This window comes from Kryptolebias marmoratus, linkage group LG17, assembly GCF_001649575.2.
Source record: "Kryptolebias marmoratus isolate JLee-2015 linkage group LG17, ASM164957v2, whole genome shotgun sequence".
Taxonomy (NCBI): Eukaryota; Metazoa; Chordata; class Actinopteri; order Cyprinodontiformes; family Rivulidae; genus Kryptolebias; species Kryptolebias marmoratus.
This window is the reverse complement of record NC_051446.1, coordinates 24,059,986-24,085,539: the sequence shown is the minus strand read 5'-3', so window position 1 is coordinate 24,085,539 and position 25,554 is coordinate 24,059,986. Positions and strand designations below refer to the sequence as shown.

General features: G+C 41.6%; 2 protein-coding genes across 2 annotated transcripts in view; one reads left to right on the top strand and one right to left on the bottom strand.

Annotated features, from left to right (window-relative positions):
• The window catches only part of dhx8 (DEAH (Asp-Glu-Ala-His) box polypeptide 8), a 13,889-nt gene extending 10,918 nt beyond the window's left edge, over positions 1-2,971 (top strand). Inside the window, exons 17-23 of the mRNA XM_017435395.3 lie at positions 402-542; positions 628-783; positions 889-1,026; positions 1,114-1,242; positions 1,424-1,620; positions 1,709-1,888; positions 2,339-2,971. Coding sequence (XP_017290884.1) covers positions 402-542; positions 628-783; positions 889-1,026; positions 1,114-1,242; positions 1,424-1,620; positions 1,709-1,888; positions 2,339-2,558 — 1,161 coding nt within the window. The 3' untranslated portion in view covers positions 2,559-2,971. The remainder of the gene's footprint in view (positions 1-401; positions 543-627; positions 784-888; positions 1,027-1,113; positions 1,243-1,423; positions 1,621-1,708; positions 1,889-2,338) is intronic.
• A 1,345-nt stretch (positions 2,972-4,316) lies between these two features.
• The window catches only part of etv4 (ETS variant transcription factor 4), a 34,399-nt gene continuing 13,161 nt past the window's right edge, over positions 4,317-25,554 (bottom strand). The window contains exons 5-12 of the mRNA XM_017435405.3: positions 14,063-14,192; positions 12,837-13,019; positions 12,360-12,727; positions 9,573-9,641; positions 7,907-7,954; positions 6,856-7,028; positions 4,926-5,027; positions 4,317-4,823 (exon numbers count right to left, since the gene is read on the bottom strand). Coding sequence (XP_017290894.1) covers positions 4,596-4,823; positions 4,926-5,027; positions 6,856-7,028; positions 7,907-7,954; positions 9,573-9,641; positions 12,360-12,727; positions 12,837-13,019; positions 14,063-14,192 — 1,301 coding nt within the window. The 3' untranslated portion in view covers positions 4,317-4,595. The remainder of the gene's footprint in view (positions 4,824-4,925; positions 5,028-6,855; positions 7,029-7,906; positions 7,955-9,572; positions 9,642-12,359; positions 12,728-12,836; positions 13,020-14,062; positions 14,193-25,554) is intronic.

Sequence of the window (25,554 nt, the reverse complement as noted above, 5' to 3'; positions counted from 1 at the left end):
GTCCAATATTTATGTTCATCATAAGGGGTCTTTGGGCTGCACTTCGTCTGGCCCCTCACCTAGGACCTGTCTGCCTTGGGTGACCCTACTAGGGGCATGAAGCCCCTGACAGCATAGCTCCTAGGATCATTGGGACACTCAAACCCCTCCACCACGATAAGGTGGCAGCCCAGGGAGAGGGTGCCTTGGCCTGTTTGTTTATTTATTTATTTTATTTCTAGTTGTACATCGTGCAAATGTTCAACCTCAAATCTGTTTTATTTCGCCTTGAATTATGAATTAGTTTTTCTGTGCGAGAATGTTTAGCATCTCATATTTCCTATAAATGTGATCAGCGAAGTGGTTTGAAGACATTCCTTTTAGAACCAATAAAAAATGGCTTCTGATCTTCTTGTTTTTAGGTTGTTATTGCTACAAACATCGCAGAGACCTCCCTGACCATCGATGGGATCTATTATGTGGTGGACCCTGGCTTCGTCAAGCAAAAAGTGTACAACTCTAAGACCGGCATTGACCAGCTGGTGGTGACTCCCATCTCACAGGTACCGGGTCCGAGAATACGAAAGACGTTTTCAGATAAGTTCATTAAGGAAAGTAAAATTAAACTAATGCTAAACTTGATTTCAGGCTCAGGCCAAGCAGAGGGCAGGTCGGGCCGGCAGAACTGGGCCTGGGAAGTGTTACAGACTTTACACTGAAAGAGCCTACAGGGATGAGATGCTGACCACCAACGTGCCCGAGATCCAGAGGACTAACTTGGCCAGCACCGTGCTGTCTCTGAAGGTCTGATCGGCCGTTATTATTCGTCTTGTTTTCTGTTATTTAAAGGCTTTGAGAATTCATAGTTCAGTTCAGTGTATAAGACTCATTTTCCCTCCCCTCTGCCAGGCCATGGGCATCAATGACCTCCTGTCCTTCGACTTCATGGACGCTCCTCCCATGGAGACGCTGATCACAGCCATGGAGCAGCTCTACACTCTGGGAGCTCTGGACGATGAGGGCTTACTCACACGGCTCGGTCGAAGGGTGCAGTTCTGCTTCTAAATGTTACAACTAGTTTGGTTAATCTTTCCTCCTGCCTTATTTTGAATTTCTGCACCGACTCTATCCTAGATGGCTGAGTTCCCTCTGGAGCCCATGCTGTGCAAGATGCTGATCATGTCCGTCCATCTGGGCTGCAGTGAAGAGATGCTCACGATTGTGTCAATGTTGTCTGTTCAGAATGTCTTCTACAGACCGAAGGTACATTCACCACAACAGTTCTTACAGCATACAGACTCAGAAGAAGCTTTCAGCAGTTTTAATTTCCTTTTAATCATGAGCTGACTGACATGATACGGTTCAGTTTTTGCAAAGAAAGTTCTCATAAAAAGAACGTTGACTGGTTCGGGTGTAAACTGGACCCGGTGCTGTTGCGTTTCAGGACAAGCAGGCCCTGGCCGACCAGAAGAAGGCGAAGTTCCACCAGCCTGAGGGCGATCACCTCACCTTGCTGGCCGTGTACAACTCGTGGAAGAACAACAAGTTCTCCAACCCTTGGTGTTACGAGAACTTCATCCAGGCTCGCTCCCTGCGCAGAGCTCAGGACATCCGCAAACAAATGCTGGGCATCATGGACAGGTAGAAATCACTTACATTTTCCCATCAAAGAACACTGAACGATGTGAACGTTATAATTATTATTTCTTCTCTCTCTCGCTCTCTGCAGACACAAACTGGATGTGGTTTCTTGTGGCAAAGCAACCGTACGAGTCCAAAAGGCCATCTGCAGTGGTTTCTTCAGAAATGCAGCCAAGAAGGATCCTCAGGAGGGCTACAGAACCCTCATAGACCAGCAGGTCGTTTACATCCACCCATCAAGTGCTCTGTTCAACCGGCAGCCTGAGTGGTACGAGCACATCTCAGTTCAAACAAGGATTATCCTCATTAACCCTCGAAGCTGTAATATACAATTCAGGCATTCTTTGAAAGAATGCATACGCCAGAGTTTGAAACAGAAACATCTTGTGGACTTCTTGAAGCCATCTTGAATCAAGTTGACTCCAGAAGTTAACCAGGTGTAGATGTTCATCCAGGGATTCCTTTCTGAGTTTCCTTCAGATCCGTTCATGTTGCGTAAACGCTGCACCGCGGGCGCCATCAGCTGAAGGAGGAAATGCATCTTTTTTTATTCTAGAGCTTTACTGTCAGTCCACATCTCTGTTATTAGCTTTTGAAGCTAATGTTATAAGCTTTTGTCTAAATTTCCAGCTTTCAGATGAAATAAGAGTTTGGTTTTTTTATGTAATTTCCCATTTGAAGGTACCTGAACCTAAAGTGTTGCCTCTGATCTCCACAGGGTCGTGTACCACGAGTTGGTCCTGACTACCAAGGAGTACATGCGGGAGGTAACCACCATCGATCCTCGCTGGCTCGTGGAGTTCGCTCCCGCCTTCTTCAAAGTGTCCGACCCCACGCGCCTCAGCAAGCAGAAGAAACAGCAACGCCTCGAACCGCTGTACAACCGCTACGAGGAACCCAACGCCTGGAGAATCTCCCGCGCCTTCAGGCGCCGCTGAAGCGGCTGATGTCACGGATCTCCAGCAGAGACGCCATCATCAGCGCGGTACTGTATCAGCTCGGGGCAGAATGGAGGGTTAGGGGTCCCCTTCAAGATGTGGTCTTACTTCCTTTATTTGTAAACTTTGTACAAAAACCAAACAATCTGTCACTTAAGAGCGGTTTTATGGATATCTGTAAACCGATGGACTATTTATTCTCTTTAAATTGGAATCACGTAATGTTGCCTAAAAACGGACCTGAGGGAAGTTATTAGTTGGGCTTTTATGTTTTACTCTTTTAATTCTTTGATGTCAGACATAAATGGTGGTGCAAGGTTTTTGTAAAATGACTCGTAACAGTCCTCGTCAGTGTATCAGACCAAACATGAAGCAGCTGAAAGTTTCTTTAATAAATGCAGAAGTTTCTCAATGTTTGTTTAATTCTGCTGTGATGGAAAATTAGATCATTAGAAACATTTTGGAAAGAGAAACTGGGTTTTAGTAAGAAACAGGTGAGACACGTTAGGTTTTACAATCATTTAACTTGTATTTAAAGTTTGTATATTACTTCTTTTATAGATAAAGGACTATATATGTAATTACTGCTCTATTCAGGCATTTTTCTCTTAAATAAATCATTCAATCAAGCCTCAAATATAAGATATAACTAAATAGAATTTTCAAACTTATTTCCAGCAACAAATTGTAATTAGTATTTCTCAAGTAAATACTTTCAAAATTGTTATTAACCAAATAGTCTGCAGTTAGAAACCTTTTAACCCCTATGTGTTAAACTCTGTTTTACTGAAAACAGAATTTTTCTCTTTATTCACAGCCTAAATATTTCCAAATCTCTCTTCAGTTTGTTTAATCAGAAGCGCAGAGTTTAACAAAAAGCACAACTTAAGATCTTAATTTACTTGTTTGAGTGTTTTTTAAGCCAACAAACGGCTCCAACAGCAGGTTTTTTCTTCCGGCTGCAAATCTTTCTGACACAAATTCTCCTTCCAGCCAGAAACTAATTAAAAAGCAAAGCCAATCTGTCAGATTTCATATTTAAGATAAATGTTCCACCATAACTCCTGAGCCAGGCCTGTTCCTCTGTTACCATATCCCAACTGGAGATGTTTATCAGATGTTTCTATCAGCCCAAACAAATATAATTCACTATGACTCAGTCCTCTGCAGCCTGCGGGGGCATCTAATGTTTCACAAGTTCCTTCCACTCCGGCTACAACCTCTGAATCATACTTTGACTGTTTTTATAATCTTGTTGTGAAGTTAATCATCCTGGCAGCTCATCTCTGAAACAAAATGGAAAGCTTCATGTTTATTAGTTTGCAGTTCTTCTTCTTCCATCCTGTTGATATTCCAGGGATAGAAAAGAAGAGTTTAGAGAAAAAACTAATCAAGTAATTGTAAATAAGCTCATGTGGGTCCTTCAGAATGTTATGTCTCTGCAGTTTTTTGTTAGGTTAAAATCCGGAGGTTTGCTGAGGACTTTGGTTGCTATTCAAGCTGAAAAGTAGGGACATTTGATGTTTTTTACATGACTGCAATACCCTGAATGACCAGCAGATGGTGTAGTTCTTCAGCTTTAGCAAACTTTAAGTGAGCTTGGATTGACTCCAAAGGTTAATTGTGGATACTTGAGTTTCATTAAAGTCTGTCCAGTGGTTCATTTATGCTAAAACACAGGTAATTACATGATCGCCTGTCTTTTATGGTGGTGGACATTTAAAAAAGGCACGACAAAAAGAATCATCAAGACTCTAGTTGGGGTATTATTATGGGTATTTATTATTAAGCAATCTTTTCAACCAGTCATGTTTAAGTACTGAATAAGCCTCAGATGTGAGAGGAATTTAGCTCTTAAAAACAAAAACAATCCCTATTGAGATTAATTTAAAACAAAAGCACCATAGCCTTATATACAAGTGGAAGGGGTGGGCGTGTGCAAGAGGCGCTGGGGGCGGGGTCAGGATGTGTATGATGGGTCGGTGCAACGGGAGGATTTCTGAAGGGGATGTAGAGGGCAGGGGTGGGGTTCTGGCTTTAGTACATGTAGCCTTTGGAGTAGGGCTGAGGGCCCATGTTTTGGGGGGGTTGTTCTGGGTTGTAGGGCACTCCCTCGTCCAGATGTGAAAGGGGCACAGTGTCCTCCTCGTTGACGTAACGCTCGAACTCGGCCTTCAGGCTGGGCCGCTGATTGTCGGGGAAGGCCAGGGAGATGAGCGCCTCGGGCTCGCACACAAACTTGTAAACATAGCGCTCCCCCGCCACCTGCACAGAGAGGGACCTCATGAAGGACGGGTCAAAGAGCCGAACATCCAACCCTTTGATTTTAACCTGTATGCTGAAGTTGTGTTGTTGCTCGTTTTGTACCTTTTGCATGATTCCCTTCTCGTAGTAGTAACGCAGAGAGCGACTGAGCTTGTCGTAGTTCATGGCAGGACGGTTCTTCTGCATGCCCCACAGTCTGGCAACCTGAGGAAAAGAAAATACTGTTGTTACATGTTTTAAATCCAACATTTATGTTCCCAAATTCTCAGTATTGCCCCCTGCTAAAAGAGATGGTAGGGAAATGATGCAAAATATGTCAAGAATCACTGGATGGATGTCAATAAAACTCAAAATTATTGGAAGAACATCTACATTTGATCAACTTTTGGAGTCAACCCACTTCAAGATGGCTGCCACAGCGTATTAACTTTAGAGAAAACAGTTAAGGAATACTAGGCCTTGAATTAACAGGTGTTTGTAATACAGCACGGTGACCACTAAGGGTCCTCAGAAGCAAATCAAACTCTCCTCTGCTCTCAAATTCAATTGTGTCCACATGATAAGACCAGGGCTGAGTCTCCACATGTGGATTCACTTCCTTTTTATGTAACCCATCACCACTTGAATGTAACCGGAGTCCCACAGTGTTTGCAGAGAAACGGGGAGTGATGGCTGTCAGAGAACAGCCATAAAATGTTGCTCCAGCCCTCAATTAAACTCTCATCTGAGCTGATAAAGTGCTGCCAACTCCGATAGAAAAGTAGTGTCTGAGGGGGAGTAAATCAAGCCGTTTTGCAGCCGTGCGTGTCTTTAATGTTCGGGAGGGCAGAAACTGTGGAGCAGGGGGATTGGGGGGGATGGGGCACTGATATCCATGACAGAAGACAGGTTGTATCCCACAGTGGCGACGCAGCCAGCAGCCCCGTTTCATCTCTGAGTGCGCTCTCAGCCCTAATTGCTCTTGTAAAACTCTTAGCCCATTCATTTTTAATGCAAAGTAAAGGGACAATGGAAAACACAATATGGACCCGTTCGTTTTAAAACTCACCTAGAAGGGCGCCGTTTGCTGTAACCAATCAAACAGCAGACTTAAAGACTGAGAATGGGTCCTGACTTAATTGCAGCAGGTGAAGGAGAACGAGGTTGTTCGGTATTTCTGTGATCGTCCTTCGTTTGTCAATTCATTGTTTCATGTTCTGAATAATGAATGGAGGTCTAATGGAAGCGACGACGGCGAGCCACTCCTAGCAGCTGTAATCTGGGTAACTCCTTCAAATGCAGCAGAAATAAAATAAAATAAAAAATATTTGACGAATAAACACTATTCTGTTTAAATCAGGATTAGATTAACGAGATGACATCTGTGCAGGAAACTGGACCACAATGATCCAGAAGTAACTGATACATTTAAAGGTATTTATTGTAAAGGCATGAAGATCAAACAAAAACAAAGTCTGGACAATATTTGTGAGCTTTGATTAAAACTTTGTGACCTAATAACTGATAGATGATAGATTTCATATTAAGCAATCAGAACCTTTAAATTTTAAATCATTATCTTAAGATTTGAAGAGAAAATGTGAATACCTGCACAGAAAACCTAAAGATTATTGGATTATTTCTACTATTCCCACAACAATAGATTGGTCATTTTTTCCCATTTTTTCTCTTCTCTGCTTTAGAAAATACCAAAACTCAGTTTAAACGTTAGACATCCTACTGTAAAGTCTGTTTTAGATGTCAGATGTGCTGAGAGAGCTGGTGGCTGTCCTAAAATTTTATATCGAGTCCCATTTTGCTCCTTGTCTCTACCTGGACGCTTTGTTTATTTACTCTAAATGTCCCAATTGTTTCTGCGATAAAGGCAGAGAGCAAAGTAGTTATCTGAGCAGTGAAGGCTGATGCTAAAACTGATTAATTCTGTTTTTAATTAGTTAATTACATTAAAAAATAAGCACATTTAAATGGCTGTTGGATGAAAACCAAATATTTCTCCTAGAAGATAAAAAACAGAACCAGAATTCAGTGGTACCTCTTCAGGTTCGATGAGTTTGAACTCCATGCCGCGGCCGGTCCAGGCGATGAAGTGGGCGTTGCTCGGGTCGTCCAGGAGAGCCACGAGGAACTGCCAGAGCTGCAGCGAGCCACGGCGCTGGTAAGGCATGCCTTCGCGAAAGACACCGCTGCCTTCCTGTTTGACCTCACCTGGACGCAGAACGGAGGAAAGGTTTCATTCTGGATGTAACACTTATGGTCTGTTTCCACAAGGTAATTAATCTGTGCATTAAAGAGACAGTCTGGTCATTTTTGAAGTGATGTTCTGTCAGATAGTTGTACCTCATCAGTCACTGAGGAAAGAAGATGGAGACAGAAGTTTCTCCACTCTCTGACTGATCAATCATAAGGTATTTACTTTCATAACTCTTAGATATTTAATTTTAAATTAAAGGTCTGTTGTATTAAAGGGATAGTTTTATCATGTTTAAATAGTCCAAACATCTTCAGCTTATCTAGAGTTGATGTTTTATGTTTCTGGACCAACATAAAATTTATTAAAACTTATTAGAAAAAAATTACTTTTAAATAAAAGCAATTGTATGTTGAACAAAAAAAGCACTTTGAATGTAAGAGAAGGTAAATTAAAGGTAATTCAGGTCAGAAATGAAAACAGCATTAAATGAAGCAATTAATAAATAAGCACAGCGATTGTTTTTTGGTTTGTTGTTGTCACACATCTATATGTGGGAACCTGAGAAGCGTGGCCAAGTTACTGCCGTCGTCTCTCGTTGAACTCGCACACGTCAACAGTTCAACCAGCGGTGACACCTCAGGCTTTTTCACTTAATCTCTTTTATTGTCAACAACCGGCTACACCATGGGAAACTGTTTGTCTCTGTGACAGAGGAGCCCCACGAACCACGTATGATGAAACCAGATCCTTCAGAGTGCACGGACCTGTTTACGTCTTACCCAAGGATCTCAGGTGTCTATAAGCTGACACTGAAGTGTAGAGATTTCCTACCTGTGGTCCTAAACAACCAGCTGAAAACGTGTGAATGTTGATTTTTGGTGTTCAGGCTCACCTTCGAACTTCTCTGGAACAACACGGGAGTCGTTCTCGAACAGATAGCCTGAGAGACAAAGAGGAAGTTGTGTTTAGAGTTTCAAGCAGCCTTGATTTAAACACTAGATTGTCCGTTGGGGGATTTGTGCCAAACTTCGAATACTATTTCACAAAAATACAAGGAACCATTCATGCTGGAATAACACCAAACCAAAAAGAACATTCTTCAGATCCAGGGAGTGGATTTCACAGTTAAAGCACCTAAAAGTGTTTTTGTAAAACGTTTTGGCCCTAAAGAGAGTTCTGATTTGCTGATTTTAAACGAATACCAGCCTGAATGACCGAAAGTGGTCCCACAAACAAAGAGAATGAAGGGAGGGGCTGTTTTCCTTTTTGCTGGGGAACTATTCTGCTTTTTCCAGGAGTTCTGTTTATTCAGGGATTCGTGAGGCAGGGGTAAGCTTTGAGCCTTTGCCAATGGAAACATGAACACATCACCGGCTAGCCAATGGAAACATGGACACTCTGCCCTGGTTGGCCAATGACCGCAGAGATATATTGAGTGAAAGTAGATCAAACTTTGCAGATCGAGGAGATTGGCTGATGATTTCCTCTACTTTTAATAAAAAACTGGCAGAATGCTTAAAGAGATAGTTGTTTTTTTAGGGGGTTGTATAAATGACTAAAGTAGGGTAGTATCTGACCTGCAGCAGAGAGCAGTTAAAGTAATTTCAGTTTGGAGAATCAGGGAGAAGTTCTCCCGGGTGATTTAAACTAACAGCTAATCAGAGCAGGGCCCATTTAAGAGTTAGCTACAATTATTTACAATTTTTTCTTAAACTTTTGCATGAAACGGTGCCAACAAACTGTTACTGTTTAAATATCTTACTTAACTACAGAAGTCTACCAACGGGTTGTTTGTTTCTCCTCAGTATCATCAGGTAGATGCAGATAATCACTTTCATCACTGCATTACATCCTTGAGCCACTGTGCCAGCTTACCCTTACACATACCAGTTGTTTCAACTCTGTGACTCCCTTCTTCAGTGGCTCAGAGACCAACATTGATGGATCGACTTCAACATTGTCACATTTTTTAGGACTTTACTGTACCTTTTGGTGGTGCTAATTTTATGCAGCTAATTCAACTCCTCACGCCGCCTCAGTCATTTCAACCCTGTGACTACCTCCATTAGTGGCTCAGAGGTGTAAGAGCTGCAGGTTGATTTCAGCTCCTCGTGGACCTCAGTTCTTACATGAATCATCTGGAGACAAGAAGTGAGCGTCTCAGCTCTGACGGGGGTGGGGAGTGTTACTTTGACAGCCCCATGAGACGCTTTTTTCCTGCATAGTGAGATTGTTCTGCTGTCTACTGCTGAGAAAATATATAGCCTACTACGCCACACAACCCCACTTACAGAAAAACAGGAACTATTCCTTTAGGGCAATGATTCACGGCACGTAAACTGTCACTGGTTACACACATAACTAATAAACCAGTTAAACAAGGACATACGCTTCAAAAACATTTATGCTATTTTACACAGACATTACTGCTTTTTTATTTTTTGCATTTTTTTTATTTGATTTGATTTCTGGGTATCATCTTATAACCTTCCTTTGCAAATTTGGAAAGCGCTGCTTTAGAGGTCAGAATGTGAAGAAGACGGCAGGAAATCTGTTACCTTCATTGCTGTGTTGGGGGTTTGGGTAGCCCTCGTTGTGGTGGTACATGGAGGGACAACCAGGCACATCTGTTAACAAAAACACAAGCAAACTGGCACTGTGACAGTTCTTTTAAAAAGGTCAGTTCTTTATTTTACAGAAACTACAAAGAAGACTCATGAGGTTTGTGCTCTCCCAAGCAATATCTACTCAGGAACACAAGGTGGACTGAATGAATATACTGTATGATCGCCTTCAGTACTGCAAGGTCAAATGCAGCATTTATCATATCACTTCTCCTTCCCTGTTGGTGTTTTTAGGTGATGAACAGGCAGCGGTACAGAATACAGCACCTGGGCTTCACCTGGGCATGTCACAGTGACTCAAAAATAGATTTCATGTTTCTCCTCATCAACCATTCAAGCAAAATTCTCAGCAAAGACTTTAAAAGTCATTTTTAAACACATAATGATCCTGCAAAGATCATTGTGCCCAATTTCCTCTGGCTGAGCTGCTCACCTTTGTCTGTGTTCTGTTCCTTTCTCTTTACCTGTCTGATCACACAAAAACAGGTGAGTCACCGGCTATTCTCTGCGCACGTTTGCGTGCTTCTTTATTTTTGGCCATTTGTCAGCTGCATCAATGAGAAAAGGCAAGTGGATAACTGAAATGCTCAGCTCCTGATGTGACTCACTCCTGGGGAATGCAGGCGAAGCTCTGCGGTTGTGATAAGACGCCACAGGGGAAAATCTAAGCCTCCGTTCCAGGGCAGCAGCACTCGATCACGCTGTAAATAATATGTCTGCCAGCAGTGGCGACGTCCCACCTGGGAGCGATGGCTAGATTGTGTGTGAGAGCATCGGGGTTAATTGTGCACTCCGTGACGCGGCCATTTTGTGTCTTTTATGCGACACAATAGCAGAGATTAAGCTTTGGGACGCCAGTTTGTTCCTGAAACTACGACTTTTATTCTCTGCTCTTGTTTTTAAAAAGGGACCAAGAAGTTGTTGGGATCTGACTTTGTGTTTGGCTTATTTTAAAAATGCCTGTTTAATCTGCCTCATTACCAATATTCCATTACAATATGACGCTCAAATGGACATTTATTTACCTGGCTGACAATAAAAACAAATAAATCCAAAGTTCAAACACAAACTAATTAAAGGCCTATCATTCCTGGAAGGAATGCAAATTGCCCACATTTTAAACTAAGATAATCTTATCTTGAGGAATGATGGTGTAAACTCTGGAAAATAACATTATGTGCAATCTCACTCAATGTGTAGAGTTAGACAACTATGATACCAAATTTTAGTTATAGTTAAAGTCATTTTTGTGTTTCCTAAAGTCGACTCCAAAAGAAGAAACTATTAAATCAAAGCTGAACTTAAACTTTAAATGTTTGATTTTGAATCTTTTTTAAACCTTTAGTAAAAGTAAATTTGTACTGATCTAAGTGTGATCTAAAATAAATCATTTTACAGACATTTTAAATAAATGTTAACTTAACTACAGTTTATTACAATACAGATTAAATCACATATTTTAAAAATTGAAACTATTATTAGGTTGATCTGTCTCATAGAGACACTTTCTACTCCAAGTTATCCACAGAAAAAAAACCTCCTCATGTCCTTTTTTTGGATGTTTTTCTTGCTGTCAGTGAAATAAAAGGCAAAAACGGACAATAATGTTTTATAAATACTGAGCTAAAGTTCGATGTGGTAGTAGATGACAGAAACGGCTGATTGGGACATCTGGTGATGTTGCATTTAATGTTTTTTTTTCCAGGTTTGACCAAAATGATTATAACATTTTATAATTTGGGGGCCACGTTTTCCCAGGTGAGGCATTCAGGAGCATCTTTAACGGAGGTGAACGAGGGCAGGACGCGTGTCGAGTGATCCATTTCTCAGAAACAGGCAAGAAGAAGAAGAAGAAGCTGTTTTCTTTTGCTTGTAAGGCTTGTTGTTAAAGCGCCTGAGCTGCCTACCCCACCTCGTATACACCCCCCACCCACCCCCTCCTACAGCCCAGCCAGTGAGAGGTTCGAGTTTCTGCGGCCGCACTCATTTTTCCATTATGAGTTCATCTGCCTGCAGAAAAAGGAAGCCGCTGGTGCAACCTGAAACCCCGGAGCGCTCCACCGGGGACTCTAGTCTTTCCAGTGCCCTCCATTTTCTCAATGAAATTCCTCTGCCTCTGTCTCTGTCTCACAGAGGGAGGGAGGAGTGTGGCTGCAGCCAGAAAAAACAAAAAACAAAAAAAAACTTCTCCTTTTGCTGCAAAGTGTCAGAGAGTTGAAAGGAGGAGTTTTAGGCACTCGGCATACGAAGGAGAAGTTCGTTTGGCTTTTTGAACATTTTGTTCTGCAGTTAGCCACGCTCACTCAGAGGAGGACTGTTTTAAAGGAACAGTTTTAGTCGCATTATATAGTATTATAATCACCATCATTTCTGCAATGTGAAGATTTGTGACAAAGTAAGATTAAAAAGGTTTCAAATGCTGGAGTTTATAAAAAAAACTGCCTGCGTCTGGTTTCATGTGTTTTAGCTCAATATCTTTAAAACTGCCTGAGTTATAGCCATTTTTGTGTTTGTTAAGGATGCTTAGCTGTGGCAGCCATCTTTAAACGGACTGACTCCAAACGTTAATCAGTTTTAGGTGTACATTTAGTATTATTTTTAGAGTTTTATTGAAATCCATCCAGTGGATCATGAGATATTTTGCAAAGACACACATCTCCACTTTACCTTCAGATGATCATTTGAATTAAACTGGTTTTACAGCTAAAGCGACAGACTCACCGGGTTCGTAGGTGTAGTCTGTGGGTTCTTGCTTGACCATCATGTGGGCTGGAGGGAACCGGTGTGGATGTGAGTGTGGGTGTGGGTGGGGCTGGGGGTGAGGGGGAGGCCCGTGTCCCGGGCCGGCCATGTGAGCCGCCCGCTCATACAGAGGGTCCAGGTATTCCTGCTTAAAGCTCTGCTGCAGGTAGGGCATGCAGGGGTCAGAGTGCTGCCGATGAAAACCGCCTCCGCCCCCCGGCCCTCCACCTCCTCCCCCTCCACCCCCACCGCTGCCTGCTGGGGCAGATGGCATACGCTGAAAGGCCTGCCCTGCTGGGGGGAACGGGGGGCACATAGGCTCTGCTGAAGGGCCCTGAAACCTGGAACTGAAAGAGAAGACACTTCTTAGGATCTCATTTTTAGATTTTTTTTAGTCACATATTATAAAAACATTCATAACTATGCAAGGAGCAGAAGATTTTCCTGCTATGTCACCTGGCGTTGATGTGGTAACTGTTGCTGGGGAGGGGCTGGGAGGTGGCAGCTGGGTTCAGGTAGCCGGCGTCTGGCCGCCCAGCAGCTGCAGGTTTGGGGGAGTAATGCTGCTGCATGGGAGACATGGGGGTCCCTGGACAGGAGCTCTTTGCTCCTCCTGCAGCCCTTTTCTGCTCATAGGCACTGTAAAAAAAACAATGCATGAGGACATCATGGTTGATAGGTTGGGGGCAGAAGTCTTCAGCCTCGTCCACACAGGATTGGTGTTTTTCAGTTCAGTAAAGTGATTGAAAATAACAAAAACAAGACCTTTTGGGCCTTATATTATTTAGTGTAATAAAAGATTTTTGCTTTGCTGTATTTAAGTCAGCGTTACTGTTCTTCAGTTTTATCTGTTCAGTAAAGTTAGACGGCATTGCATACAAAAGTTTTACTGCAGTTGAGAAACCAGAGTCTGTAGCTCAAACAAGCATCCAATCTGTCACGTCTGTCACACTTGGGGTCGTAGGTCAGATTAGAGGCCGGTCTTCGGCATCATAGTTTTAAGAAGGTTGTGTTTAAGCTGTCCACACAAAGGTGGCGTTTTATGACTTTCATAAAATACCATCCTAAAATGTCATCTGTGTGAGGATGCAAAACTGAAACAAGAAAACTTTGACATATATTAAGAAAAAACATCCCTTTGTGGACAGGGACACAGTGTGGATCTTCTGACACTAATGTGTGCAAAACTGCTGGGTCTTTATACAAACAAAACCTCTGTTGTTGAAAAAGACCAAGTTGATTAGTCTTTATTGAATTTGTTCTACTTTTGTTGATATCTGAAAAATAAATATGTACTAAATTCATCTTTATTTCTTGGAAGCCAAGGAGATAAATGGAACTGCAATTATGAGCATTTAAAGTGCTGAAACACGATGCCGAGAGCTCTTCAACAACATGAATTTCTATAGAAAAATGATCATGAAGTGGATAATTATGTGAAAAGATTCTGTAGAAATGCTTTATTTTGATGTTATAGCTCCTCAGAAAACTAATGACTGTGAACTCCCTGGAAAAAAGCAGCAGTTTTACATGGAATATAATCTTTCTTTGAGTTTGAATGAAAGCAGAAATCATGAAGATTAAATCTCAAACTTGAGAGGATTAAAATGAACATGTCTGCATGGTTAGATGTAGGATTTGTTTGAGGTTTTGTCACATTTGAGACGACCCTGGAGGCATACCTGGCATAAAGGCACTGCTCTCCGCTGGGGTAGCTGAAGGTCTGTTTGTGGCTACAGGACTGGCTGGGGTCCGAACCCGGGCTCTGCGGTTCCTTCTTGATGGTGACTGGAGGACTGTGAAATGCCACCGCTACAAGAGACAAACAGAAAAAAGAAAGAAAAACAAACGTTCCTTAATGATTCGGCCCTGCCCCAATACTCAGAGGCAACAGCTAATTCTCCTGTCTGTACAGGAATGTTTGTTTTTTTTCTCCGTGCAGCAGACAGCCACGTAGGAAACACACACTTACACACACAACTGCATTCCAGTTATCATTTGGAAGCCCAAAGTGTCCTTGCCCACTTTTCTTTGCCCTTCCAGACACAACAGCAGCCAAAACTTCCTCTGTCAAAGTCAGGCTGAAAGCTAAACAACCGCATGGGCCAGGGAGATGTCTGTGGGCCGATGAAAGCAAATGTCACACCTCTTTTAGGAGAGCATACACACTTAGGGCCCAGCATTCTTCCCTGTTGGTATCCAGATGTTAGCCATCACTTGTACCCTTTGGACTGAGAGGAAATCTAAGAATGCGGCATCCGAAAAAGCTTTAAATATCTAATGTTGACCCAAAAGAATCCGCCTAATCTACAACATATTGGAGTGTCCATCAAGCTGGGCTGCTGGAGGGGACCTTTGCCTCGACGGCCACAGAAACCACCCAAAGTGGAGCTTCAAACTGTGCAGAGGGCTCGTGTTTCTTCTGCGAGGGGAGGTTTTCACCCGGAGAACTGTACAGGATGTTTTTCTGGTCCCGACAGGGTAAACAGCAGCAGCTGTGCACTTCCAGCTGGGGAGGCATGTGTGCGTGCATGTATTAAAAACGTTGGCTCGTCTGTCTTTGTGTGTGTGTGTCTGCAGTGGGCGTGGAGCTGACGGAACAGGCCACACTGAAAGCACAGCCCAGGTAATTACATAGCAGAGTCGTTCATTCACAAAAAGAGGAGGAAAAAATGTCTGGTTCACCGAACAAAACAAAATGGCTGTGAGGAAGAAAGTGAGGAGCAAAGAATGAGAGAAGATTAAACAACTTTTTCTGAACTCTTTAGATTATAAAATGTGAGGATTTATTCTGGTTTATTAGCTCATTCTGTAGCCTTATTGTGGAAATAATGATTCTTGGTTTTAACATTTAAGTAACTCAGAAATTGTTTGCTGTGACTTTTGGTTTTTGTAGCTTTTATTCTTTTCAAAATATGAAACTTGATTTATAAATATTTTCCCTTCTTATGCTACCTTTAGCTTGCTTTTTGTTACTTTTAGCTTGCGTGTATTCTTTTTTTTAAATAATTCAGCAAATTTCAGCATTTTGACAGAAAATGCAATTTCTTTAGTTTTATTTCCCCTTTTTTTGCAAGCTTTACTAATACAGTTGTTTAGCATTAAAGTTAAAACTCCTCTGACTGTTTTAACTGTTTCTAAGCACATCATAAGACAAGGTTTGAACTTGTTCCTGCTTTTACATTCCCTTTGTTTCCATTTGACCCATTTGCCATTGGAAGTGTGAATGTATTAATGAGAAGTCTGCTCATCATCATCATAACCTTCCTATTTTTGGTCCGTATTCACTCTCCCACGACAGGCAGGCAGGCAGGTGAGGAAGTGTTGGCTTTAGCGGCGGATCAACAGGATTAGAGTGCATTTAGCCAGATTTCCCAGACAGACGCGATGGGGATTCCAGCCTCCTCTGAGTCTCCAACAGAGCATCTGCTGGCACACACAGAGGGTGGCACATGACCGCCGCACTAATAATACGAGCGTGTTTGTCTGTTGACATTCCCCTCTTTTTCTCAGGCTTGGTCATGAACTGCGCATAGCTCGGCTCACAGAGCAGGCCGGGCAGAGCCGCTGCTGCGAGCCGCAGGAAGATTTCCCTTGATGTGGTTTTTGTTGGGGCTGTTCTGGTTCAAACTGTCTGGTCTGAATGATATCAGCTGCATTCTGAGGGGCTTGTTTGTGCCATTCGAGAGCAAACCAGGCAGATTGTTGTGTATTTATCTGTCTTTCATACAGTTTCAATTAGACAGAAATAGATGTTTGTCAAACAGAGATTTGACTGTATGTGAGGCAGCAATTTGAACTAAATGGCCAAATTATACTCGTGTATTGGTAACGGTGCAAGTTAGTTGTGACATTAACATAGAAAAGCTGTTGTTTAGATCAATATTGTACCAAAAAAATGGTTTACCAGAAATGATGTAGTTTTGGTTGGTTTGGTCAAATCTTAAAAACAACATTACATGCTTTTTCATGTGATATTGTGAGATCTCATACAATCTGTTGGAGTACGAGTTGGGACTTACTCGCAGCTATGACCACACCAAGTTTTAGCTTAATATTTTCAAAACTGACTAAGCTGCAGCTATTTTTGTTTCCCAAGATCAGTTAGCAGTGACAGCCATCTTGAATCAAGCACACACACACACACACACACACATACAGGTGATTACATTCTTGCCCATATTTTGGAAGAAGAGTTGGGAGTTTACCATAAACAAGCATGAAGCCTAAATAAAAAGGTAATATTGACAATATTTTGGCTGTGTATATGGCACACACTCCTACAGAGGCTTTTTTTTGCACAACACAGACACTTTGAGACGTTCGACACTCACTGCAGAGGAAATATCACCACCACACAGTTGAAATGTACCAAAACAGCTGTGCTGAAAGTGCATTCTGAGCTGGAACTGCTCATCTTTTAGGCGATTACTGACACCTGCAGAAACAAACCTGCCTTTAACCTTTTTTCTTGTTTTACAAGATGTGACAGAAACAAGAGGCGCAACTAAAGTGACTCAAAAGCACCACGAGGACTGTGTTTGGGAGTGATGAGCGTAAGCCAGGCATCAGTGTGGCAGAATGTAAACACGGAGTAAAAGGGCAGCACCTTTACTCACAAACTGAATCCAGATGGAAATGAAGCGAATGCTCCTCTCCAGCAGGTTTCACTGAACTCAGCTGGATAGTTTTATCCAAGCTCGCAGTTTGTTTGTTTTTGGGGTGGCTGTGGCTCTGATGCACAACAGGTTGTCCTAAAAGCGCCAAGTCGCCGGTTCAATTCTTCCCTCCTCCGGTCTATATGTACTCGAGCAAGAAACTGGATCCCAGGTTGTTTCAGATAGCAGCCTCCAGTACCACTTTTGTTGTCTACAATAAAATTTCAGTGCAGCCCATTCATTTATGCACTCCTCCTACCTTAATGTAATGTAATGCCAACACTGTACGATTTAAATGCATTGTAGCTAAATTATTTAATTTCCTTTTTATATTATTTTTTATGAAGGAGCTTAATTCTATACGAACTAAGCTCCCTGCAGTGGAGGACCTGGTGAATACATCTATCAGTCTAATCAGAAAGTCTGAATCCTGATCTCAGATTTTCATAGGAATGACTTTAGATTAAATCGATCTGAATTAAAATATAACCATTTGAACTACAGAAATGATTTCAGTTGCATACAGAATTGGAAATTTAAGTCAAGCTCGAAGCAGCGATCAGTTCAGATGCTCCAATGGTTGGTTTATCCTTAGAAAACCATATTCAGGACACCATCTGAACCACATTTTGTTGCATCTGTTCTGTGATTTGAGTTTGGCCATCACACTTATAAAGTAACAGCACTTGCGTGTCTTAAATTACATGGTGGAAAGTAACCTTGAATCCAGATCTATGAATAGTTCCTACAATAAAACAATCTCTGCTCTCCACCAACTATTATAAACTCCTGTGCGTGTTTCAGTAAATCTTCCTGTCCAAATGATGTCAGATTTGCTGCGAATGTTTAGAAGGTGCTGGCAGTTGTGTAAACAGATCCAAGCAGAGTTATCTCTTCGGGTTTCCTTCTCTTCCTGCTTTTATTTTGGGGTAAAATGACCTCCTTTAACTGTTCTTTTTAAACGTTACATCTCCCTTTCGAAGAAATCCTCATATTTCTTTTCTGCACAAGGCTGAATTGTTGCTTTGTGAGCACAAAAATACTGAAAGGTGTTTAAAAGGGAAAAGACAGATTTCAAACAACGGTGAATGCCTTGTAAAACTGACAATTCAGAGAAAACGCAGATGCTTTTACACTTTGGGCGCAGATAAATTTGTTTGTACCCTTTTGTTAAAGATAGTAAAACCCACAAAGGTCACTGAAATAACTTGAAACTGACAAAAGTAATAAAAAGAAAAACAAAATCTGAAACTCAGCTAATGAAAATCAGTCATTGCTTTAGAAAGTTCAACAGAATCAAACTGGCCTTGACAGGAAGGACTAATCTGACCACAGAGACTCGTTAAACTAAGGTGTGTCCTGTAATCAGCATCATGTGTCTTCAGTCCTGTAATCAGTCAGTTTGCCTGTTTAAAGGGTGACAGGTAGTCACAGGGCTGTTTGGTATCATGGTGCGTACCACACTGAACATGGGGGCCAGAAAGCTGAGGACAGAGGTGTCTCAGGAGCTGATTAAGCAGCATGTTAAAGGTAAAGACTATAAAACCGTCTCTAAGCAGCTGGATGTTCCTGAGACTACAGCTGCTCAGATTATTCAGAAGGTTGAGGTCCACAGGACTGGAGACAACCTCCCTGGACGTGTCCACTAAAGAAAAACTGATAATATGAATGATAATCAAGGAGCCCAGAACAACTTCCAAAGAAAATAGAGGCTAACACAAAGGTCAAGGGTCATCAGTGTCAGATTGCACCATCAGTCTGTTTGAGACAAAGTGGACATAACAGAAGACGACAGAGGAGGACACCAGATCATAAAGACAGACTGAGAATCCACAGAGCTTCTGGGAGAATGTCCTTTGGACAGATGAGACAAAACTGGAGCTTTTTGTCAACAAGTCCCATCAGCTCTGTGTCCACAGACCCAAACATGAGACAAAGACCAGAACCCTGAACCTACAGGGGGACATGGAGGAGGCTCGTTTCTGTTCTGGGTCTAATGAAACCTCAAGACTATCAAGGCCTCCTGGAGCCAGATGTGCTGCTCAGAGTCAGAAAGCTCGGTCTCAGTCTCAGCTCATGGGTCCAACAGGATAAGGACCCAAAACACCCAGAACGGGTCAGAACCAAACATTGGACCGTTCTGAAGAGGCCTTCTGAGCTCTGATCTAAATCCTGCTGAACATCTGTGGAAGGAGCTGAAACATCTGGAGGAGGAAGCCTTCAGACCTGAGACAGCTGGAGGAGTTAGATCAGGAGGACCAGAACACCTGAGGACAACTGGGGACACCTGAGGACACCTGGGGACACCTGAGGACACCTGGGGACAGGTGCAGAAGTCTCAGAGAGTTACTGGATTGCAGTGATTGACTCAAAATGTTGTGCAACAAAATAATAAGTTTTGGGTTTGATCTTTCTGGTCAAGGCCAGTTTCATTAGTCTTTTTTTTATTTCTATATTTCTGTTCAATCAAAATTCAAAAGCAATACTGATTTTCAGTAAAAAATAAATAAATCTTCAGTTTCAAGTAATTTCAGTGACCTTTGTGGGTTTCTCCTTTTTTAAGGAAAGGGTATAAATTTATTGGCGTTTGTTAGTCAAAGTATTTATGTCGATGCAATAAAGGAAATGTGTGCAAACAGAGCTGCTTCCCATCACCTCTGAAACAGATAAGGTCAAGGATTCCTCCCCTCTCCCTTCCTTATTTTCTGGTATTTGTTACGGTTCTCTCATTTGCAGCCTGTTTTGGTTGCTGCGAACAGAGGTGACCCCCAGCAGAAAGCAGGGAGGAGATGGGTGTTTATATATGTAAATGTTGTCTCTTAGAGGGGGAGGATGAAGGGTGAAAGGTGACGGTCATGGTTGAGTGCTTTAGGAAGTAGAGGGATCATTACATCAAGAAGGGCTCCCATTGAGTGGACACCTACCACAAACAAATTGCATGAGCTGGGACACACACACACACACACACACAATTTTCTTTACAATGAGCCCTTGAGCAGAAACATACAGAGGTGGTGTGAAAATGACAGGAAGACCTACTGAATTCCTGCAGGACATAATAAAAAAAATGCAAAGAGCATTAATTCATAGTTCAAATCATTTGAAGTGGTGTCTGTGGGAAGGTTATGAACAATTAATATATTACCTCAGTTTGAAGAAACAGTTTAAATAATGTTTGCACAAAAATGTCTGTAACTCAGTCAATTTTACAGACAATGAGCTAAAATTTAATGTTGCTGACAATCATTATCAACAAACATTTTGAGCACTAGCAGGTTATTCTCAATCTGGTTTTAAGATTAACCATTAACTGTTGGAGTCAACTCTACCTGTTAGCAAAATATCTCGTAAATCACTTGTCAGCTTTTAATGAAACCCTCAGACAGTAATTACTGGGTGTACATCTACAACTGATTAACTTTTGGAGTCAACACAATTTCAAAGCCACGCTTGACTAACCTTACAAAAACACAAAAATGGCTTTACCTCAGTCTTTTCTTTTTTTTCCAAATATTGAGCTAAAATTTGCTGTGGTAGTAGGCAAGAGTCTTTCAAAAAACACTAAATAACCTAAATATTCTTAGCAAAAGTTTGCAGCGGGGGATATGCATTCCTTCAAGGAATGCTAGGCCTTTAATTTTGATCAGATTGATGACCTCAGTTTGGAGTATTAGTTTTATGCAAAGAACTATTAACCACAAGCAATTCTAAAAGTTCTGAACTATTCATTTAAAATAGCTGCAAAAAACAGATTCACAGGAGCGCCTACATAATCCAAAGAGACCAAATTAAGGGATTAAACTTCCATGTGCTGAAACTATGAACTCTCCCATCTCAGAAGATTTCCTACCATTAAAGGCCTCAGTGTGGAGAAATCCAGCATGGAGACAGGAGAGCATCTGGAGAGTCTTACACTGGATGTTTATATCCAGCTTGGCCAAGTTTTTAGCCTCTGGAAGTCTGCAGCACATGACAGTCTCACTCACGATTACTCACTGGACGTCAGCCGAGTGTCAAACAGAGTGACAGGAACCTGCTAAAACGTACCGTAAACACACTCTCAGCGGGTTCAATTATACAAATAAGATTCAAGGGATGTTCAGAGTTATCCTGAGATCTGGTTCTTATCTCGTACGATGTGTGAGCAGGGGCACGTGGCCCGTGCACGGTGTTCACTAAAAGCAAGCTGGAAATCTACCCTCCTGACGACTGATTCTCTCTGTGATGGCAGAACAATAAAAACAAGGATGCTAATTATGCAACAATGATTTTAAAAGGTAAAAATCAGGTTACTGATTCAAATAGGCTGCAAATGATAATGTTTAGAGAAAAGCTGCAGGGTCAGCAAACATGTTACCTGCTTTTTAATAGTAATTTCTGCTTTTCTTTCGTCTTTCTTAGACTAAAAATGACTGTCCAGGACTATAGCAACTTAATAAATGACTATCTATTTAACCTATACATCACTATTACCTGACTCTGTTTGGTCAGAACAGCTAATGATGGCAAAAAAGTTGTGACTACTGGATAAAGATGGCTGCAGCTCTGTGGCCAAAGGTTGGAATAAAAAAAAATGTCACATTTATCGCCTGCCACCATATAATTACTGGTGTCTGTTTTAATGAAACAGAAACCAATCCTTGGTTATACATCTGTAACTGATTGACTTTTGGAGTCAACCCCATTATCAAACACCAAACTGGCTTTAACTTTGTCAGTTTCACAGAAACTGAGCTACATTTTGGTGTGGTAGTAGCTGAGAGTCATCCCCAACACATACTCAGATCTCATATTACTGCCTGAGATCACACAAAACATCATTTACAAGGTTTGACCAAAAAGGATATCCGCTCAAGAAACAAATTCATAATTTAGTTTTGTGAAACAACTGGCACAAGACAAGTACAAATACAGTGAGCATAAGTGATAAACATGCACAGCGTTGCTTGTTCAAATGTAGCACACAACTTGACAAATGAGGCACATTTGATTACTAAGATCTCCTAAAATCATCAGTCAACAGATCAACAGTGATGGTCTTTTCACAGGAATTCAAGAGAACAAATTACTCTTTTTTTGATTAAACATGAAACATATTAGTATCAGGTGCCTCGTGATTTTGCAGTGCTTAAAAGAGAAGAAAAACAAAAGTGAAGCATCTGACATTTGGCCAAATGTAGATTCTTTGTTTTTTTGTTGCATTTTGTTGAAAGGTTAGTGGAAAGTTTCAGAAGTGAAGCAATACTAAGGATGGGGCAACACAATCTAATCCAGACCGTTTAAACTGCAGAGGCTATCCAGCCATCCCACTGGTGCGTGGAAACGTGCTGGACATGTGTGCATGCTTCTCAGGTCACTGCACAATCAGAAAGAGACAGGCAGAGACACGAGCAGCCCCGGCAGCACTAACAAACTCATCCTCGTCTCTGCAAAGCAGCCAGCCCGAGAGCAGCTTCAGTATCTGCCTGCTCTGAAGGCCAACAAGCACTGGATCCATTAGTGTCTGCTCTATCTGATTTACAGATCATCATCTCCCATCTGATAATGATTCAGGCTCCTTGAATATTTAAAGAATGGTTGTTGGATACCTTCCAAACACGCCTGACCAGACTGGCCCAAAGAGCTGCTCTTTGACGAAGGTTTTTGGTTTGTTCTGGCTGTTAAAACGTCCACAGGACATCTTATCTTGTTGGCTAACAGGATGTAGACGTGAATGACTCTAATCAAGGGAAAGGGAGTTTCACAGTGAATTTTGCAAACATCATAGTTTCACTTCCCTAATTTGAAACATCTCATTTTTTCATAAAAAGTTGAGAACATTCTTTTCTTTCAAGAACCTTGTTGATTTTTGACTTTTAGGCACTGAATCTAAAATCAATCTGTGCACGAATTAATACTGTTAAAAAAAAAAAATCAGATGCAGATATACAGATGATTGAACAGAAAGTGGAAAACAAATGTCAGGGAATGGGAAAAATATATATTTTTTCATAGTGTACATAGCTTTATAGTTTCAATTTCCTTGAAAGTTCAAGGGATAAAAATTTATTGGTATATCTTCCAAGATTTTATATTTTCCCTCTTGTCCAATTCACTTTCAATTGTGCAGAGTTAGCTTTTCATAAATGGCCAACGAGAAGCTATAAATCTCACCGCTTCATTGCCGTTTAGTGGACCAGATACAATACATCCTTGTCTCAGGACATGTGCAGCAAGAGGGACATCCCGTCACAGACGAGGCCTGGATGTAATTAATCTGGCTCAATATTGACTCTTTACTCTCAATCCCTCAGCCCCGATATAGCTGTCCCCTCTTAATGTTTAATGTAGCCATCGATCCGTCCCCACACTGTTACAGAAATGTTATAATGAGCTGCCCACCCTGCTGTGTTGGACATGTGGGAGGAATGAGTGCGTTCGTTGCCTCTATGAGCCTTGAGGTGAAAATAATGAAATCAAGAAGAGATAACACCGAGAAGCCGGGACACCTGGCTCTGAATTATCTGCCTGCATGCCACATCCACAGTTCTGCCCCTTCTCCTCCACACCACCAGCCCTTTTTGACCCTCACTTCTCGATCAGGATCTCAATCGTAACTCTTCATGGCAGATTTGACCCATTCTTACCCCTCTCTTTCCTTCATCTGCTTTCAGGCTGATTTATCTGCTCTTTATCTTTATCAAGCCATCCATCAACCCTCTCCATCTCTCCCTAAGCTCCCGGATCAGAAAGGATCGATATCAGCGTACGCTGGCGCTCGGCTCACACCTTCTGGTCTGTGTCAGCAGGTTACTAAACGCTCATCCCCTCCGCATCCAGTTTGGTCTGCTGGGATGCTCAGTTGTGTCGACCGTGCACCAGTAGCAGTTATGAGAATGTTATATTGTAAACTTTGAGATAATGCCACAGAAACTCGAAAGCTCAAAGAAAAGAAAATGTGTCAATAACCGGGGATTCTTAATAATGACAGACTGGAATTGAAACATTAACAACCTGCCCTTGTTAGACCTTTCCACTGTAGGAAGTTGAGGAAGATTCAAGAGGATACAAATGTTTCCATTGTCCAAAAATCAGCCCTGCTAGCCTTTCTGTTTTCCTTGTCGGATTCTCAGCTTTCAGCAACGACTTTGACTGCAGCTTGAAATCTAAGCGTGCACCAAAACATCGAGAACAGATAGAACTAAATTTGCTATTGTCCTGGTTTTGGTTTGTTTGTGTGCAACATGAGCACAAAACCATGCGTTGTGGTTTGTTTTTTGCAGAACTACCAGGTAACCCCTCGATGAAAGCAATTAAGAAAAGGTTGCATTTATATGTCCTTCAAATTAATTGTAACCAAACGTGAACCAACCAGAGTCAGTCAAGGAATAAGAACCATATTTGTTCAATTACAGTTAATATTGTTGTCACACCTAAAGGTAGTCTCTCACAGAGCTGCAATAGTTGGCGACTAGTTGGCAAACGACATTTGAGAGGGAGTCTCCAAAATGTCTCAAAAAAACTTTTACGGGGGTTCTCAATTTCCTCGCGTGAGTCACAAAATCTCAATTTTGTTGTTTCGGTTTTTGAACATGTTCAGAAAAAAGTTACGTGACAAATTTTCTCCCAAAATAGTTGCAGAGTCATCACACATCTTAAACTCGTCTCAAGAGCGCCAGAGCTGGACTTTGACATCTGGCATGGCAGCTCTGAGGTCTAAAAACCACACAGATGACAAATAAGCATTTAAAAACTGGTCCTAATCCACCCATCTTCATTTCAAAACTGTACTCCAGTAGATTAAACCATAAACAGGGGCACAGCTACACTGGGTACAGTGTGAATGGAAGTGGGCAACAAAAAAAATGTGCACGTCTTTGAATAATAATCTGTGATTTTCACAAATTGGACGCTCAAAACGTAGCTTCACGGTTTGCTGGCCTCTTGGCCGCAAACACTCATAATACAGTAAGACTTCAATAAACAATTTGCCTGTTTTCTCCCATTTTTCTTGCAATTTTGAGTCACCAACTTGTTACCAACAGTCGTAGCCCAGTGAGATACTATCTTTATTGGGTGGGGAATTCTTAAAACCACCTGGTTTGGAGTTAAAACATTTCAAGAGAACATAAAAGGCTTGCAGCTGTTACTTAACACCTTTCTGCTGCAGGAACTTTGGAGTGGTTCAAGGGGGTACAGACGTACCACTACCACTGCGGATTAAAATTTAAGCGTCCATCCAAACAATTATTAGAACTAAAATGGTTGTTGAACTGGGTTTGTGCAATATGAGCATACAATTCTGCATGGCGGTTTGTTTTACTGAACTATTTGGGAAATCTTCCATGGAAACCATAAAGAAAAAGGTTAAGATGCATATTTGACCATCAAATTTCAAATTCATTTTAACCAAACATGAACCACCCAGAGCTGTTACTGGTTGTTGTCACGCTAAAAATATACATTTAGTTGTCAGGATGCGAATTTATTTTAGGTCTGTGCATGTAAATAAATAACTTAAATCCTGGTAAATATGG